The sequence below is a fragment of the Balaenoptera acutorostrata genome, chromosome 12 (genome assembly GCF_949987535.1).
Source record: "Balaenoptera acutorostrata chromosome 12, mBalAcu1.1, whole genome shotgun sequence".
NCBI classification, from domain to species: Eukaryota; Metazoa; Chordata; class Mammalia; order Artiodactyla; family Balaenopteridae; genus Balaenoptera; species Balaenoptera acutorostrata.
In genome coordinates, this window is record NC_080075.1 from 41,257,559 (window position 1) to 41,276,406 (window position 18,848).

The following is an 18,848-nucleotide window of genomic DNA, read 5'->3' on the forward strand; positions in this document are numbered from 1 at the left end:
GTCTTCTATATGATTTAAGAGAGTGATATATTTAAAGAAAAAAATTAGTCTAAGTTTTACAAACTTTGGTTTGTAACTTCGAATCTTGTTTTCTACATTTAAGAGAGTAATGCACTTAAGAGAATTATTAGTTTATGTTTTGGGGCACATAGTGTATAAAGATGAAATTTTGTGACCTCAAATGAAAGGTGTATGAACAAAGCTATGAAGGAGCAGTTTTTGTATGCTGTTGAAGTTAAGCTGCTATAAATTCAAATTAGAGGGTTATAACTTTAAGATATTAAATGTTATCCCAGTGGTAACCACACGTACACACAAAGTATAGAATATATACAAAAGGGAATGAGTAAAGAATTTAAACAATTCGCTATAAAAAATTAAACACAAAAGACAGTAAATCATAAAATGAGGGATGAAAAAACCTTATAAGCCATATAGAAAAGAAATAGGAAAAAAACAGATGAAAGTTCCTCCTAACCAGTAATTAAATGTAAATAGATTAAACTCATCAAAACAGAGATTGGCAGAATGGATATAAACACATGATCCAACTATATGCTGTCTATAAAGACTCACTTTAGATCCAAAGACAAATATATTGAAAATGAAATGATGGAAAAAATATATTCCATGCACATAATAACCAAAAGAAAGGAGTGGCTCTACTGATAACAGACAAAATAGAACCTAAAAAAAGTCACAAAAAACAAAGGACATTGTGGAAATATAACAATTAGAAATGTTCATGCACCCAATGACAGGACATCAAAGTACTGTGAAGCAAAAATCATCAGTCATGCAAGTGAAAGGACAGTAGACAGTAACTTGAGGCTGTATGGAGAAATAAAGATCTCAATAAAGGTAAATACATAAGCAGCATTACTGGCAATTGAAGGGAGATATAATTATAAAATAATAGTTGGAGACTTAAGTACCTCACTCACAATAATGGACAAAACAATCAAGAAAGTAAGGAAATAGAAGACAGCACAGTAAACCAACTAGATATAACATACAGAACACTGCTCCACAATAAGAGCATACATATTCTTCTCAAGTACACATGGGACATTTTTCAGGATATGCCATATGTTAAGCCACAAATCGTTTCAATAGATTTTAAAAGGTAGATAGCATACAAAGTATCTTCTTTGACCATAACAGGATGAAGTTAGAAATCAATAAGGGAGGGAAGAGTGGAAAATTCAAAAAATTGTGGAAACTAAACACACTTTTCAACAACCAATGGGTCAAAGAAGAAATCATAAAAGAAATTAGAAAATACCTAGAGATGAATGCAAATGAAAACACAACATACCAAAACTTATGGGACACAGCAAAAGCGGTGCTAAGAAGGAAATTTATAACTATAAAACGCTTACTTTAAAAAATAAGAACTCAAAACAACCTAACTATACAACTTTAACTAGAACTAGAAAAAGAACAAATTAAATCCAAAGCTAGCAGAAGGAAGGAAATAAAGATTAGAGCAGAGAGAAATGAAATAGAGGATAGAAAACAATAAAGAAAATTGATGTTTGTTGGAAAAGATCAATAAAATTAACAACTCTTTAGCTAGATGGATTAAGAAAAAAAAATTACTAAAATCTACAAGAAATTAGAAAATACTTAGAGATGAATGCAAATGAAAACAACATACCAAAACTATGGGACACAGCAAAAGCAGTGCTAAAAAAGTGAGGACATTACTACCGATTTTACAGATGTGAAAAGGATTATAACAAAATATAATGAACAATTTGTATGCCCACAAGTTAGATAACCTGGGTCGAATGGACAAATCCTAGAAACACAAAACCTACCAAGTCTAAATCATGAAGAAACAGAAAATCTGAATATACCTATAGCCAGTAAGGACATTGAATCAATAATCAAAATCTCCCAACAAAGAAAAGCCCTGGACCTGACCCAGTGGCTTTACTGGTGAATTCCACCAAACATTTAAAGAACTAATACCAGGCCTCCTCAAACTTTTCCAAAAATTGAAGAGGAAGGAACACTTTCTAATTCACTCTATAAGGCCAGCATTACCCTGATAACCAAAGCCAGACAAAGACACTACAAGAAAACTACACACCAATATTCCTTACAAACAGTGATACAAAAATTCTCACTAGTAGCAAACCAAATTTAGCAGCATAGTAAAAGTATCATACACCATGACCAAGTGAAATTTTATTCCTAGAATGCAAGGATGTTTCAACATGTGAAAATTAATCAATGCAATATATCATTAAATTAATCAATGCAAAAAAAATTAAGTGAAAAACACCTACATGGGACCTCCCTGGTGGCGCGGTGGTTAAGAATCTGCCTGCTAATGCAGGGGACACGGGTTCGAGCCCTGGTCTGGGAAGATCCCACATGCTACGGAGCAACTAAGCCCATGTGCCACAACTACTGAGCCTGTGCTCTAGGGCCTGTGAGCCACAACTACTGAGCCCTCATGCCACAACTACTGAAGCCCGTGCGCCTACAGCCTGTGCCCTGCAACAAGAGAAACCACCAAAATGAGAAGCCCACGCACAGCAACAAAGGCACAATGCAGCCAAAAATAAATAAATTTACTTTTAAAAAACCAAAAAAACGAACACCTACATGATCGTGTTAATTTATACAGAAAAAGCATTTGACAAATTGCAACAATTTCATGATTAAAAAAAAAAAAGAATAGAAGGAAACTACCTCAACATAATGAAAAGCCATATATGAAAAACCCAAAACAAACATCAGACTCAATGGTGAAAGACTGAAAGCTTTTTCTTTAAAAAAGCCAAGGATGCCCACTTTTACCACTTCTATTCAACATAGTATGGACGTTCCAGCCAGAGCAATTAGGCAAGGTAAAGAAATTAGAGGCATACAAATTGGAAAGGAAGACGTAAAATTACACCTGCAGATGATATGATCTTACATGTAAAAAGCCCCAAAGATTACACACACACACACACACACACACAAAAGCTGTTAGAACTAATAAATGATTTCAGCAAAGTAACAGGATACAAAGTCAACACACAAAAATCATTTGCATTTTTATACACTAACAACAATCTGAAAAGGAAATTACAAAAACAATTCAATTCATAATAGCATCAAAAATAAATAAAATAGGGCTTCCCTGGTGGCACAGTGGTTGAGAATCTGCCTGCCAATGCAGGGGACACGGGTTTGAGCCCTGGTCTGGGAAGATCCCACATGCCACGGAGCAACTGGGCCCGTGAGCCACAATTACTGAGCCTGCGTGTCTGGAGCCTGTGCTCCACAACAAGAGAGGCCGCGATGGTGAGAGGCCTGCGCACCGCGATGAAGAGTGGTCCCCACTTGCCGCAACTAGAGAAAGCCCTCGCACAGAAACGAAGACTCAACACAGTCATAAATAAATAAATAAATAAATAAATAAATAAATAAATAAATAAATAAATAAATAAATGAAAACTAGCAAGCTGGAGGTATTATGCACCCTGATTTCAAGCTATACAGCAAGGTACAGTAATCAAAACAGTGTGGCACTGGCATAAAGACCCACATTTAGACCAGTGGAATAGAATAAACAAACACAGAAATAAACACATATATGTTCAAATGAGTTTTGACAAGCAAGCCAAGACCATTCAATGTGGAAAGGTCGATCTTTTCAACAAATAGTGCTGGGAGAAGTGGATGTCCACATGCAAAAGAATGAGGTTAGACCCTTACCTAACACCATATACAAAATTTAACTGAAAGTGGATCAAAGACCTAAGACAATAACACTCTTAGAAGTAAACATAGAACAAAATCTTCACGATATTGGACTTGGCAATGTCACTTCTTAGATATGACATAAAAGACACAGATAACAAAAGAAAAAATAGACAAATTGTACTTCATGAATATTTTAAAGTTTTGTACATCAAAGGACACTATCAACAGAGGAAAAAGCAACCCACAGAAAGGGAAAAAAATATCTGCAAATCCTATATCTAATAGGGATTAGTACCTAGAATATATAGAGAGAACTACTAAAACTCAACAACAAAATAACAAACAACCCAATTTAAAAATGGGCAAAGAAAAAAAAAAAGGGCAAAGAACTTGAATAGACATTTCTCCAAAGAAGATATACAAATGGCCAATAAGCACATGAAAAGATGCTCAACGTCACTAATCATTAGGGAAATGCAAATCAAAACTACAGGATATCACCTCATACCCTTTAGGATGGCTACTATCAGAAAAACAAAACAATGGGAATGCCCTGGTGGTCCAGCAGTTAGGACTCTGCACTTCCACTGCAGGGGGCATGGGTTTGATCCCTGATTGGGGAACTAAGATCTTGCAAGCCACGTGGTGCAGCAAAAAAAAAAAAAGAGGGACTTCCCTGGCGGCGCAGTGGTTAAGAATCTGCCTGCCAATGCAGAGGACACGGATTCGATCCCTGGTCTGGGAAGATCCTACATGCTGCAGTGCAACTAAGCCCATGTGCCACAACTACTGAGCCTGTGCTCTAGAACCCGCATGCTGCAACTACTGAGCCCACATGCTGCAACTACTGAAACCCGTGTGCCTAGAGCCCATGCTCTGCAACAAGAGAAGTCACTGCAAATAAGAAGCCCGTGCACCACAATGAAGAGTAGCCCCCACTAGCCGCAATTAGAAAAAGCCTAAGTGCAGCAACGAAGACCCAACGCAGCCAACAAAAAAAAAAAAGAAAAGAAAAACAAAACAAGATACTGGAACCCGTGGGTATTGTTGGTAGGAATGTAAAATGCTACAGCTGCTGTTGAAAACAGGATGACAATTCCTCAAAAATTAAATATAGAATTACCTCATGATCCAGCAATTCCACTTCTGGGTATATACCCAAAAGAATTGAAAGCAGGGTCTCAAATAGGTATTTGTACACCCATGTTCGTAGCAACATTATTCACAATAGCTAAAACGTGGAGGCAACCCAAGTGTCCACTGATGGATGAATGGATCAGCAAAATGTGATACACACACACACACACACACACACACACACACACACACAATGGACTATTATTCAGCCTTAAAAAGAAAGGAATTTCTGGCATATGCCACAACATAAACAAACCTTGAGGACATTAGGCTAAGTGAAATAAGTCAGTCACAAGACAAATCCTATATGATTCTACTTATATGAGGCACTTAGAGTAGTCAAAATCATAGAGACAGAAAGTAGAATGGTGGCTAATTAAACTTAAAAGCTTTTGCACAGCAAAGGAAATCACCACCAAAATGAAGACAACCTACTGAATGGGAGAAAATATCTGCAAATGATATGGTCGTTAAGGGGTTAATGATGGTGGTGTCATGGGCTACGTGAGCTGAGGAGAAGTGAGGTGTGAGAGAAGGAAAACCGTGCCTTCCGGTGGGTGGTGGGGAGGGACTTCTCTAAAAGGGAAAATCTCTTTCTGGCACTTCTGTGGTGATGGAGAGGCATTCTGAATTGCCACCTGCCTACCTCACCATTTCTCATGTAGGACTTCTGGGTCTATCATTACCATCATCATCTGAGGAGGAGCTGGTTTTGTTGTCTGATTTGGTGTCTCTGCTGCACAGAAAATGCAGCAGCCATTTTGCCACCTTTGTCCTCTGATTCAGAGAACTCTACTTTTCTAGATGAGGGAGCCTCTTTTCTCAGTACTTTCTTTTTCTGTTTTATTTTCTACAATTAAAAAAAATATATTTATTATTTACTTATTTGGCTGCGCCGGGTCTTAGTTGTGGCATGTGGGATCTTTTAGTGGTGGCATGTGAATTCTTATTGTGAACTCTTATTTGCGGCTTGTGGGATCTAGTTCCCTGATCAGGGATCGAACCTGGGCCCCCTGCATTAGGAGCATGGAGTCTTAGCCACTGGCCCACCCGGGAAGTCCCTATTTTATACAATTTTTAAAGGTTACTTTCTATTTACAGTTATTACAAAATATTGGTTATATTCGCCATGTTGTGCAACACATCCTTGAGCCTATCTTACACTCAATAGCTTGTATCTTCTACTCCCCTACCCCTACATTGCCCCTCCTCTCCCCACTGGTAACCACTAGTTTGTTCTCTTTATCTGTGTCTACTTCTTTTTTGTTATATTCATTCCTTTGTTGTTGTTTTTTTTTTAGATTCTTTTTATGGCTGAGTAGTATTCTATTTTATTCTCAGTAGTTTTATCACTTTTTGTCACTTCTATCACTTTTTGTCACTTTACCTGAAGTTCTCCCTGGAGAAACAGAAATACAACTTTTTCTTGTAGGGCATTGCTCCTGGGTGCTGGGGAATGATGAATTTCTGGTGGTAGAGTTGCTGTAGGTGATGTTTCGTGCTTTTGCCTTGGAGGACTTGCTGAAGGAGATAACCTGCTGAAACCATGCAACTCAGATTGGGACTTGAACCCACGGTCTTTTAACTGAGATCACACACCTGGTCTCAGGACTTAATGAAGCTCAGGTTCTTGATGTCTTGTTGTAGAAAGAATTCTGTGAGAGACAAAGTGATAGGTAAGAAGTGGATTTATTTAGAGAGAAACACATTCCACAGATGGAGCGTGGGCCATCTCAGAAGGCAAGAGTGGCATCAGGGTATGGGGTTGTCAGTTTTTATAGGGGTGGGTAATTTCATAGGCTAATGAGTGGGAGGAGTGGCCCAGCTATTTTGGGGCAGGGGTGGGGATTTCCAGGAATTGGGCCACCTCCCATTCTTTGACCATTATGGTTGGCCTTGGAACTGTCATGGCACCTGTGGGTGTGTCATTTAGCTTGCCGATGTGTTACAATGAGCGTATACTGAGGCTCAAGGTCTAGTGGAAGTCGACTCATCCACCATCTTGGACCTATTTGGTTCTAATCAGTTTATGTCACATCCTCGGGCTATGCCGTTCTTTTAAAGGTTGTGCCCTGCCTCCTTCCCTCCTGTTTCACTACCAGTTTTTCAAGGGGGCTGAAGGTCCTCTTGGGAGACTTCTTTGTCAGTGACCCGACACAAGACAAAGTGGACAATGAACTACTCCTAGACAAGAATGCTGATGAGCGCCTCTTTCATCTCACTGGAGATCTGTTCCATCTATGCTTTGGTGGAGTTCTTCCTCCAGGTGATGGCTGCCTCCTTGGGCTTAGCTGTCTTCTAGGTGAATATGATCTTGGGATCTGTAGCGCCAGCAAGATCAAGTATGAGAAGAAGCGTGAGATTTTGGTTGATTCTTCTCCTTTTCCTTTTCTTTTATGGAATTTTTTTTTTTTTTCCAGAGAATGTCCTTTAGCTTTGGTACAGTTTCAGGCTGGGGAAATTTCAGGATATCACTGAGTGTTAGAAGTGGCCACTTGTACTGAAGGTTCTGGGAGTGCTGGAGTGTTCTTTTCTGGAGCAGAGGAAGGACTCTGGCTCTTGGTTCTTTGATGAGAAGGCTGAGCATGATTGTGCTTTCTCTCTGTCCTGACTGGGCAGGATTGTCTTTTAGGGTAGGAAATCTGGACTGGAGTCTTCTTGGACTTCAAGATCTCTACCTTTTCTCCCTACTGCTTTATTTTTCTTCTTTATCTCTCTTTTCTTTGTCTTGCTTTTTTCATAGGTGGCAATTTTTCTTCTTCAATCTGTCTGTTTCCTTTCTTCTTTCTTCAGGTCTAGGAAAGTGAAAGGGATTCCAGCGATATTTTCCTGTGGAGGGGCCACAGTTCTCCCATAAACTCTGTAGAATTTTTTTTTTTCATTCAAAACGCCAGTCTGGTTGATTCGCATCATTTTAGAGCCTGGATTCTCCAAAAACAGCCAAGAGAATTGGGCCAGAGCCACACTGGGTCACTCTGTTGTGACCTAATAAAGTGATGGTACTACACTTCAGATGCAAAGAATAATTTCCATCTTGGTTCAGCCCTTCACTTCCAGTTGGTTGACTAAACTCAGTCATAACATTCTCTTTATTTTTTAAAAAATAAATTTATTTATTTATTTTTGGCTGCGTTGGGTTTTCATTGTTGCGGCAAGTGGGGGCTACTCTTTGTTGCAGTGCGTGGGCTTCTCACTGCGGTGGCTTCTCTTGTTGCAGAGCATGGGTTCTAGGCGTGTGGGCTTCAGTAGTTGCAGCGCATGGACTCAGTAGTGGTGTGCGGGCTCTAGAGCGCAGGCTCAGTAGTTGTGGTGCGTGGGCTTAGCTGCTCCGCGGCATGTGGGATCTTCCCAGACCAGGGCTCGAACCCATGTCCCCTGCATTGGCAGGCAGATTCTTAACCACTGCACCACCACAGAAGTCCCATAACATTCTCTTTAAACCCAAGGATTTCTGTTACTCGTTTTGTTATCCAAGGCTTTTTAACCTCAAAATTTATTTTTCTCATGTCTGCCTTTTTTTTCTAAGCATTCTGCACATTTCAGCTACTTCAGTAGTTTCTGTTTGTTGCTGAACCAATGATCTTATCCTGCACTTGTTCTGTGGAAGAATCCAGGAGTCATATTGCTCTGAGAACACTCCCTATCCCAAGGTGCATGGGAGATTATATATATATATATATATATATATACACACATATATATATACACACACATATATATATACACACACACACATACATATACATATTTAATACATTTTAAGTGGTTTGAAGCCACTTATAGTATTATAACTTATATATTATAAAATTATATGTTAACTTATACATTATTATATAAATATATAATGTTACATATAATATATATTTTATGTAATATTATTTTTTATTTTATTATTTTTAAAAATCTACTAATATTTTATTGGGTCGTTCAATCCCAGGACATCAAGAATGTAGAAGAAAGGGAAATGAGACAGCAAAAGATGGAAAACAAATACAAAGGTATGAATTACTAAGCTGGCCATTTCTTTAAAAAAAAAAGATCGGTTTCTTGTCATCAGTGACTTGCCCAGACAGTCTCCATAGAATCATCCTGCCTTAGAAGAGTCTATCAGGTAAAGGAAGGGAAAGAAATGTATTTGCCAGTTTCACATCTCTCATTGGTCAAAGCTTATCCTAGCACGTTGATCCTTGCCCAGTGCCTCCAGTCAGCTGCTGGGGAAGCCCAAAAGCTCAGTGCTTCATCTGAGTCTAGAAGTGGTGTAAGTAGCGAGAGCCTCTGTGGGTGTAGGCAGTGTTGCTTTAGCACAAGAGATGCTACTTTGCTACTACAGCAGCCAGCCAGAGGACCAGAGAGCAAATGGAACTGAGCAAATAATTAGGTATCCTAGAGAAGAATTAGAGCCTTGGTTCTCCAGCCGGTAAAAGATTAGAATCATCTGAAGCATTTTGGAAGCTATCTGATAATCCAATGTTCAAATTGTCTATTTCTGCATTTAAAAAATTACTCCAGGGAATTCCCTGGTGGTCCAGTGGTTAGGACTCTGTGCTTTCACTGCGGAGGGCTCCAGTTTGATCCCTGGTTGGGAAACGAAGATCCCACAGCCCATGCGGAGCAGCCCTCCCTCCAAAAAATTACTCTTACACATGGCTTAAAAACCACTTAAAATATTTTATTAAATACATTAATATACTATCACAAATGAATATAATTATATAATATTACATTTTGTATATTAATATGTAAATTTAAATATAATTAATATATGGTTTCTATTTATTTAATATACCTTTAAGTGGTTTCTAAGGAACATAATATTAATATATTAATAAATATATTTATTTCATATATAATTTAAGTATATATACTTACTATATATTTTATAATTTCTGTCATGAATTCTCCTGTAACCCATGAATTGTTTTTTAGAAGTATTTTAGAGTTTCCAAACTGAAAGCCTTTTCTAGTTTTTAAAAAAAATTAATGTCTAACTTAATTGTATTAAGTGATCAGAGAATGTTAACTGTATAATATTAATCCTTTGAAGTCTGTTGAGGCTAGCTTTATGGCTGAGTGCTATGGTTTCTTTTTATAATGTTCCATATGTTCCTAAGATAATATATATTCTTCAATTGTTACATATATATTTATATAAATTTATTTCTATAATATTATAATATATAAAATATATTTATATACATATTAGAAAAAATATATTTTCTAATAGACATATGTTACCTAATTATAATTGTGCTATTCAAATCTTCTATATCCCTCCATATATACACACATGTATCAAAGACACTTACAGGACTGTTCATAGCTGCTTTATTCACAATAGCAAATGTGGCAGTCATCTAGCTTAGCTGCTTAGATCTCCTTTAAAGACAGGCTCTGCTGTGAGGAGTGCAGTCAATTGACACAGCAGTGTGCAGGGGCCTGTTAGTACTGGCTTGAGAGACCTGACTGTAAAAATTTCAGGATATTTGCAAACTGTTTGTTAAACACAGCCATTATTAAAAATTAAGTTTTGCTAAATTGTAATTAAATAAATTATATTCAAAACAAAGATAATTTCTCAAAACTCTTCACTTCCTCTTCTGTTACTACATTTTACTTATACTTAGGCTCTCAAGATTATTTGCATCTGCTCTATCTGTATGGTGGAAAAACTATATAATGGTGTTCTATTGGGCATCATTCCCCAAGTTCATGTTCGGTGATGTCACACCGGTTACTTGAAATTGGCCTTGGTGAGGGTACTGACATCATGGAAATCAGCGAGTGCTACAGGTTGGCTTTTAAACTTAAAACAATGAGGAAAATGCTAATAATGCAGAAAAAACTCAGTGTGTGGTGTCTGTAGCTGTCACATTGTGAACAGCACAAAAATTTAAGGAAAATTCTTTTAGTATTAGAAAAGTATTTATCTATTCTAGCAAAAAAGTTACTCACAACATTGGCAGACAAGTGAAATTCTGACATACATGTTGGTTGTTTCACTTTCATCTTAGACATTAATATAAACAAAAATATCAACCAGCATTCATGTTGGAACTACATTCACCAGTTGCAACCATAGGTTGGCTATAGATACAAGAGTTCAGCAAAAACCAATGAAAGTACTCTGGGAGAATCAATTGTGAGGGATTTACAGTAAAGAGTATGTTTTATTTATAAGTTGTGTGCTACAATTCTTTATATTACTAAAATTTATAAGCACAATCACACACACACACACTTTCTCCCAGAGAGCCAGTCATCAACCATTTACCAGCATAACACTGGCTAACAGCCGGCAACCACAGAACTTCAGGGTTTTCCCAAAGTGTTCCATCTGAGAACTTGCTCTTCAGAGGGAGTGCTAGCCCCTCCCTGATTCAGAGGCAGGGCTGATTCAGATGGCAGGGCTGGTAGGGTCTGTCCATGTCTGCTCTATGAGCAATCTTTGTGCTGGAGTTCTCTTTTTACCTGGCTGAGACTTTCTCAGACCCTCACTGTAGTTTCAACCTTCTCCTACACAATTATTCTCCTTTCCCTCTCTTTTCTAAGGTGTCAGAATATATCTTGTCCTGAAAACATTCCTACTCCTCTCCCTTTATCTTTCACAGGAACTTACCCCAATAACTCTCTTTCACTTCTAACTCCTTCCTGGTATCATCTTCCTGAAGGACCCAAACTGACAGCTGAAAAAATGGAAACAACAGGTGAGTGAATAAACTTAAGAAAGTGATAAAGACAATGTTAATGGCACGGATTAAATTTAAGAGTATGCCTTGACTGTAACTGTTACATTATGAATAGCACAAAATAAAGAGGAAAATTCTTCCAGTATTGGAAAACTATTATCTCAGCAAAGAATACTATTCAGCAATTAAAAAGGAACAGACTACTCATATATACAACATGGATGAATCCCCAGAAAACAGTATGCTGATCAAAAGAAGTTTAGAGCAAAAGGAGTACATACAGTATGATTCCATTTATATGAAGTTCTAGAACAGTCAAGGGAATGTGGAATGGGGAACAGACTGGGAAGGGGCACAAGGGGTCTTTCCGGGATGACCGAAATGTTCTATATCTTAATATGATTTCATGAGTGTATACATTTGTCAAAACGCATCCAGCTATACATTATTTATACACTTAAAACATATATATCTGTTTATTTATTTGGCTGTGCTGGGTCTTAGTTGTGGCACATGGGATCTTCCTTGCGGCATGTGGGATCTTCAGTTGCGGCATGTGAACTCTTAGTTGCAGCATGTGGGATCTAGTTCCTTGACCAGGGATCAAACTGGGCCCCCTGCATTGGAAGTGCAGAGTCTTAACCACTGAACGTCCAGGGAGGTCCCCCAACTATACATTTAAGATCTATTCATTGCACTGTATATGTTATATCTCAATACAAAAGTGCAAAAATAATTCTTCCTATGATGATGTAAGATTTGTCATTTTCTTCTTGTAGATCTGTCCATTTCTGCTGTATATATTTTGAGGCTATATTATTAGATATCTGAAAATTTATGTATATATAACTGAATGACTTTGCTGTACATCTGAAACTAACACATTGCAAATCAACTATATTTCAATGAAAACAATTTTGAAAAGATCTGCAAATTTAGAATATTGCTGATGAGTGGAAGCTTTTCTGCTCTTCTATAAACACATACAATGTGTCCTCTACACTCATTCCTTCTATCCTATTCTAGCCTAATCTTCCATTTACAGTGCTTCAGCACGTAGACCTATCTTGCTGGTTTTGGGTCGGACTTAAAACGAATCCCAAAAGCGGCACGTGCAGCCACAGAACTAGCTGCATGCGAATGACTGGAAGTCCCTTCTCTGGTCACTTGGGGCATCCATACCTCATGGGCTTCCAACTCTGGCTTCTGTTCAGAATCCAGCCAGCATCTGTTCCAGTGGTCGAAGCAAATGCTCAGTCAAAACAAAGTGCAGCCTGAAGAAGGTGAGGGAATAGGGGATTTTGCAAGTGTTCACACTCCAGACCAGCTAACAAGGAAGACTTGGTATAAAGGGCTCAGATCACAGAGAAGGGTTCTAGACATCGCGCACTGCATACTCTACCTTTGTGGTGGCGGTGGCAGGTTGTAGCGCAGGGAGTGGGAGGGGAAGGTTGCTGCAGCCTCAGCCTCAGGAGGTAGGGACTTAGGTAGCAGGTGGCTGGACTGCACCACGCCGGCTATTTTAAGGCTAGGCCTCTCTTCCAGGCGCGTGGTGTAGAGGGAAGGCGTCATTTGAAGCACCCACATCTCAGGTGGGAGATGTTGATGGGGGTGAGATGGAGATGAGACTTGTCTGTGGCTACTGCTGGGCGCTCTCGCCCTCAGACCCACAGCACTATAAAGCTGAGGAACCCAAGCAGCAAACACGCGGTTCATACACTTGCACTGTCACTCACCGGTGGGTGGACCAGGCTCCACCCAACTCTGGGCTTTTATTGGTCAGCCGAGAGGGATAGCTAGCAGCCTCCTCCGGATTGGTCGATTTCTGCTAGCTCTCAAGTCAATTAGAGCAGAATGTACTGGACTCCCATTCTCTGGCTTCCGGGGGAGCCATGTTGGGTAGCGGCATGCAAACCTTCCAGTCCTGAGACCGCAACATAATAACATCCCCAGCTTTCCTCTGCCGCCGCCATCTCCTCCTAACAGGTTATTTCAATGAATAAAAATGCGCTTTTTCACTCACAAAACGTGTCGTTTCATTAGTATAATGTGAGAAGTCTGCGTTTAGGCGGTGAAGCGCGAAGGAAGGGAAGAGGTGTCCTATTCTGCCCACCACCCCTCTAAACCAGCAAAGATTCAATACTGATTCCCGCTATCCAGGAGGCCCCCACTTTGGGTCTCCCGCAGCGTGCGCCGGTTTTGAGTGACGTTTGGCCCCTTGCGGCACCTGTAGCGTCCCTAGTTACCGGACCCCTAGTAACCACCTCCCCAAGCAAGGAGCCATCGGGCGCCTACGGCCGCGCCGGCTTCCACGCCCCGGGCCAGCGCGGGCGCTCAGGCCTCGGTGGCGTGGTGATGGCCGCCTCACACCGAGCAGCGAAGGTGGCGGCCAGCAGTCTCCAAACCCCGGTCAATCCCAGCACCGGAGCGCGGGTCACCCATTACGAACGCAAAGACCCCGTAGAGTCCCTGTCGGCGGCGGCGGCGGCGGCCTTGGAGGAGGAGGAAGAGGAGCAGGAAGAGAAGGAGGAGGAGGAGGAGGAAGAGGCAGAGGGGTCGGCGCGGGCGCCGGTAATGCAGGGGCGGGAAGTGGGCTGGGGCTAGGCCCCGGGGGGTGCAGCTGGAGGCTGGTCGGCGACCCCGCTGGTGAGGCGCGGGCTGGGAAACGCGCGCCCTGTCCAGATCCTCCCTACCGGTGAGCCTGGCCCACCACGTTCTCTGCGCTCCCACGGAAAATACTCAAAACCAAGGCGTTGAAAAGTCTTTTAATTTTAACTAAAGAGATTGTTGTAAAAATTTCTTGGAGAGCATTTACGTTAGTCTGTTTCCAGAGAGTGAAAAGTACAGAACTTTACTCCTTATGCCCCAGCATCTGTTGGGAGTAGATATTTGCTTTTCTTTTTTTTCTTTTTCTTTTCAACTTGAGGAAAACTGTTCTATCCATAGAGGATAACCCATAAAACGCAAGTGAATCAGCTGTGCTGTCAGGTGTGTTTTGTTGTCATCTTGATGTCTTGGTTATTAGTGCATTTTAATACACTAAATGAGAGTGTATTAAACTCTCAACTCTTGTTGCAGAGCACAGTGTACATGAGAGATGATGTTTAAAACCAGCAAGAGTTCGCTGGGTAAATCAGACAGATATAGTTAAGCCTCCAGAGAAACAAATTACTGAGGTTCCAGTGTTTCCACACTGCTCTTAAGGGTGGGGTGAGACAGCTTTTTCACTGATCAGTGTCAAATGTGTTGTGACCACCTGTCTACCAGGTAGAGAGTCAAGTCTGCCATCTGCTCTATTCACTTAAAAGATGGGAACCTTGAATTTTAACTAGCAATCTGCAGACATACACCTCCTTAACCCCAGTTAAAGATTCTTAATACCATTTGTCCAAAGCTTCTCAGATTCAAAACATTGTGGTCTAGGGCTAATAGAAATTACTGGATATTTTGGAATTCTAATCTCTTTAATCTACACTAAAACTGTTAATGAGAAAATCTGTAGCAACACCTTTTATGGGCAGTATTTTACCAACAGATAAACACTTGAGGTTATCCAGAGTAAGGCAGATGGAGACCCTGAACATGAACCAGGGTCAGTGACCTAGGACCAGATTGATTCATGATAAAGCTTCCCCTCAACACAAATTTCAGGAGCCAACGAAGGAGGCAAACTGATGTTGGAAAAAGATTTGAATGGAGAAAAAGGATTTGGAGTCCCGGGTTAGGATCTGTTCATTTGCTAGTTGATATTCAGAAGTAACTTCCTTCAATCTCAGTTTCCTTATCTGTAAAAGAACTATAATAACTGTCTTTCTTGTCTCACTGGGCTCTTATGAGAACCAAATGAGAGAGTATGTCATAGCTAAAGGACAGTTTGTATAAATTAGTAATAATAATAACTGCCAGTGGGACTGTTATTTGAACAACTCTCGCAAAGATTAAGTTCTGCTTTGGCTTGCTGTGGTGGAGGAAGCAGTCAGTTCTGTAGTCACAGGTATACTTCCAGAGTGCCCTGGTAAACTGCAGATTTGTATGAGAAACATCACCTTAGGAGAGGTTAGTTTAATGAGCTAATTTCCAAGGGGCATGGTCCTACTGAAAAAAAAAAAAAAGGAAGCTAAGTTTGGAGTTTGACACTGTTTTGAGACCACTGTACTTGAAGGATCCAAAAGCAAATCTGGATAAGCTGCCACTGTGGTAGGCCTGATGGTCAGAGGACATGGGGTTGGCAGACAAAGCACTGAAAAGCCAAGAAAGAGAGTGCAGGAGCCAAGCTTTGCCTTCTTCACAGTTTGGCTTGGTCTCCACCTTGGGTTTTTTATTTTTCTATTTATTTGTTTTATTTATTTATTTATTTAGGCTGCATTGGGTCTTTGCTGTGGTGCGCGGGCTTCTCATTGTGGTGGCTTCTCTTGTTGCAGAGCACAGGCTCTAGGTGCGCGGGCTTCAGTAGTTGCAGCACGCGGGCTCAGTAGTTGTGGCACACGGGCTTAGTTGCTCCGCAGCATGTGGGATCTTCCTGGACCAGGGCTCGAACCCGTGTCCCTGCATTGGGAGCGCAGACTCTTAACCACTGCACCACCAGGGAAGTCCCTCCACCTTGGTTTTTTAAAGGTTAGTTTGTCTCAACTTCGTCATCTATAAGATGGAGTAAACTCAGCTTACCAGAATCACCACACAAAATTGATTAGAGAACCAACTGTCACAGTAGGCCCCTTTAAGTCCTTTGGTTTGCCAAAGCAACCCCCCCCCCCGCCCCCGGCTCCATGCACACCCCTTGCAGGACTCCATGCCCATATAGGGCACTAAGTCATATTTCTTGAATCTAGCCTCAGTTGGAGATATCAGTTCATAGACCTTGCTATGGGGTTGATGATGACATGGGTAAAGCACTATTCTATAATTCACAGTTAAAATTTCACTGACTTTCCTAATGGGATGGCCTTCTCTTTTTCAACAAATATTGAGCATTTATTAAGTGCCAGTCACAGACTATTCAGTAGTGAATGAAGCAGACATAGCTTATGTCGTCACAATGCTTCCAATTCTGATGGGGAAGTTAGACAATAAAAAATGAACTGTCAAATGATTATAAGACAGGAAATGTTGGGAAAGAAATGAACAGGTTACTATAATTTAAAAAAGAAATAGGAAGGAACCTATTTCAGTGAGTTAACATTTAAGCCAATGCCTGATGGATGAGAAAGAACAGCCATTTGAAGAGTGGGGGTGGGAAAAGCATTCCAGGCAGAGGGAGCAGCACATGCAGAGGCCCAAAGATAGGAAGAGAGAGAGTTTTGTGTGATTAAGGATCTGAAAGAAAGCCAATGGGACTGGAGAAGAGAGAGGGGGAGAGGGGAGGGGATGAGTTTGGAGAGGTAAGGAGGGCCTTGTAGACCAAGGTAAGGAGTTTAGTGTTTATTGCAGGTGCAGTGAGAGGTCCTTGAAGACTTCTAAGAGATCTGACATGTTCCTATTTACATTTTTTTTTCCTATTTACATTTTAAAACGATGACTCTGATGGCTTTGTGGAGAATGATTGGAGGGTTTGACAAAGAAAGGAGACTGGGTAGGAGGCTCTTGCAGTAATTCAGGTGCCAGAAGTGGTGGCTTGGACCTAGAGCCCAGGGGAGATGGCAAGAAGTGGACAGATTGCATAGGACTTAGATTAGATTGGATGTGAAAACCAAGGAAGAAGAAGTCAAGAATGCTCATTCCCACGTTTCTGGTTTGACCAGCTGCATAGAAGATAACGTCATTTACTGAATTGGGGGTAACTTGGGGAGGAATAGATTCAGGGGCTGAGTGGGAATCAAGGTTTCAGTTTTGAACATGGTAAATTTGAGATACCTGTGAAACTACCAAGTGGAAAGATGTAGGAAGCAGTTGGGCCTATGAAACTGTAGTCCTGTTGGGTGTGGGATGGAGAATCTTCATCTGGGAGTTTTCAGCATTTTTGAAACACTGGATTAAGTCACTTAAGGGGAAAGTTCAGAGAAAGAAGAGAAGGGGCCTAGTATAGAACTCTTAAAACCCTTGACATTTAACAGTCAGGTAGAGAAAAAGGGGGCAAAAGAGATTAAGACCAGCTACAGTGGTAGAAGAATTACTGCAGGGGTGTGGAAGTTTCCAATTCATTGGTTTCAATGCTAAGGGAAAGGGGCAAATGCTGCTAAGAGAAGGACATTTCATCCCCGAAGCAGGAGGGAAGGAGCAAAGGGGCACAAAGGCAGGCAGTTTTGTAGATGGGAAGATGAGGGAACTTCCCTCTGACGGGTTTTTTTTACTGAAGAAATAAAGAAATTATCATGGGCAGTTGGGATTCGGGGTGGGAGCGGGTAGAAGAGCAAGGGACAGGTAGGCAGGATCTCTGGGGCAGTGTGAGAGCCACTTCCAGAAGGAGCACGGGAGGTGCCAGGCAGACCAAGTAGCCATGAGAAATTGTTCATTTTTTAATTTAGTATTAATATTCACAAAACATTCTTTTTCTTTTTTTTTTAAGTTACATTTTAATTATAGAAGTAATACATGAACACATTCTCCTTTTAAAATTTCAAATGTTATATCGTGCTTGCTTTGGCAGCACGTATACTAAAATTGGAACGATACAGAGAAGATTAGCACGGCTCCTGTGCAAGGATGACATGCGAATTCGTGAAGTGTTCCATATTTTTATAAAGATGTTTAAAAAAATGTTATAAATAAGGCTTAGGCCCTTTTAACACTTTTCCCCTCAAAATGAAAATCTGGTTCCCCCCTCCCTCCTCATCAGTAGCCACTGTTTTGAAACTGATATATATTCTGGGCTTTTTCCTGTCTCCTGTGTACATAATATTTTAATATATGTTAGCATTTTATAGATACATATTGTTCTGCCACTTGCTTTTTTTCTCTTATGTACATTTCAATCTGCCTCATTCCTTACAAATCCATTTAATGCAAAAAATTTTTTAAATAAAAATTCCATAATTGTAGATGATAGTAGATCGACTATAACACAAATAATTATGAGTGCTGATTACTAATGAAGCAATATGTGTTGGAAGGAGACGTCATCTAAATGGGTCAAGCCAATCTAGGGAAGATTATCCTCTAATCTAGTGGCTGCATGTACAACAACATTCCACAGAAAGCTCAACAATTAAAGGGAAAGGGTGCTATTTTAGGCTCTTGGAAAATAATGTCCTTGGCCTAGATTATTTGAACTACTAAATGTTTCCTTCTGTGTGGAGACAATTTAAGATGAAATTAGAGTTGGAAGTTGCTTATTAACCATTTATCTGTTTTGGGTAAAACACTGTGAGATCAGTTTATCCA

At 40.3% G+C, this 18,848-nt stretch overlaps 1 protein-coding gene, 1 non-coding gene and 1 pseudogene across 4 annotated transcripts in view; 2 read left to right on the plus strand and 1 right to left on the minus strand.

Annotated features, from left to right (window-relative positions):
- Positions 1-6,223: 6,223 nt before the first annotated feature.
- On the minus strand, positions 6,224-7,700 carry LOC114238789 (serine/arginine repetitive matrix protein 1-like; annotated as a pseudogene).
- A 6,082-nt stretch (positions 7,701-13,782) lies between these two features.
- FAM161A (FAM161 centrosomal protein A) overlaps positions 13,783-18,848 on the plus strand; it is a 31,440-nt gene continuing 26,374 nt past the window's right edge. The window contains exon 1 of one of the 3 annotated variants that reach the window (XR_009009971.1): positions 13,783-14,102. Coding sequence is in view for 2 of the 3 variants with exons in the window: in XM_057558622.1 (XP_057414605.1) it covers positions 13,887-14,102 (216 nt within the window). In the remaining variant the exon portion in view is untranslated. The remainder of the gene's footprint in view (positions 14,103-18,848) is intronic. The other 2 variants (XM_057558622.1, XM_007189707.2) reach the window with 2 other exon arrangements.
- Positions 18,099-18,205, plus strand: LOC114238792 (U6 spliceosomal RNA). Its single transcript, XR_003624070.1, has one exon. It is a non-coding gene; the product is annotated as a U6 spliceosomal RNA (small nuclear RNA).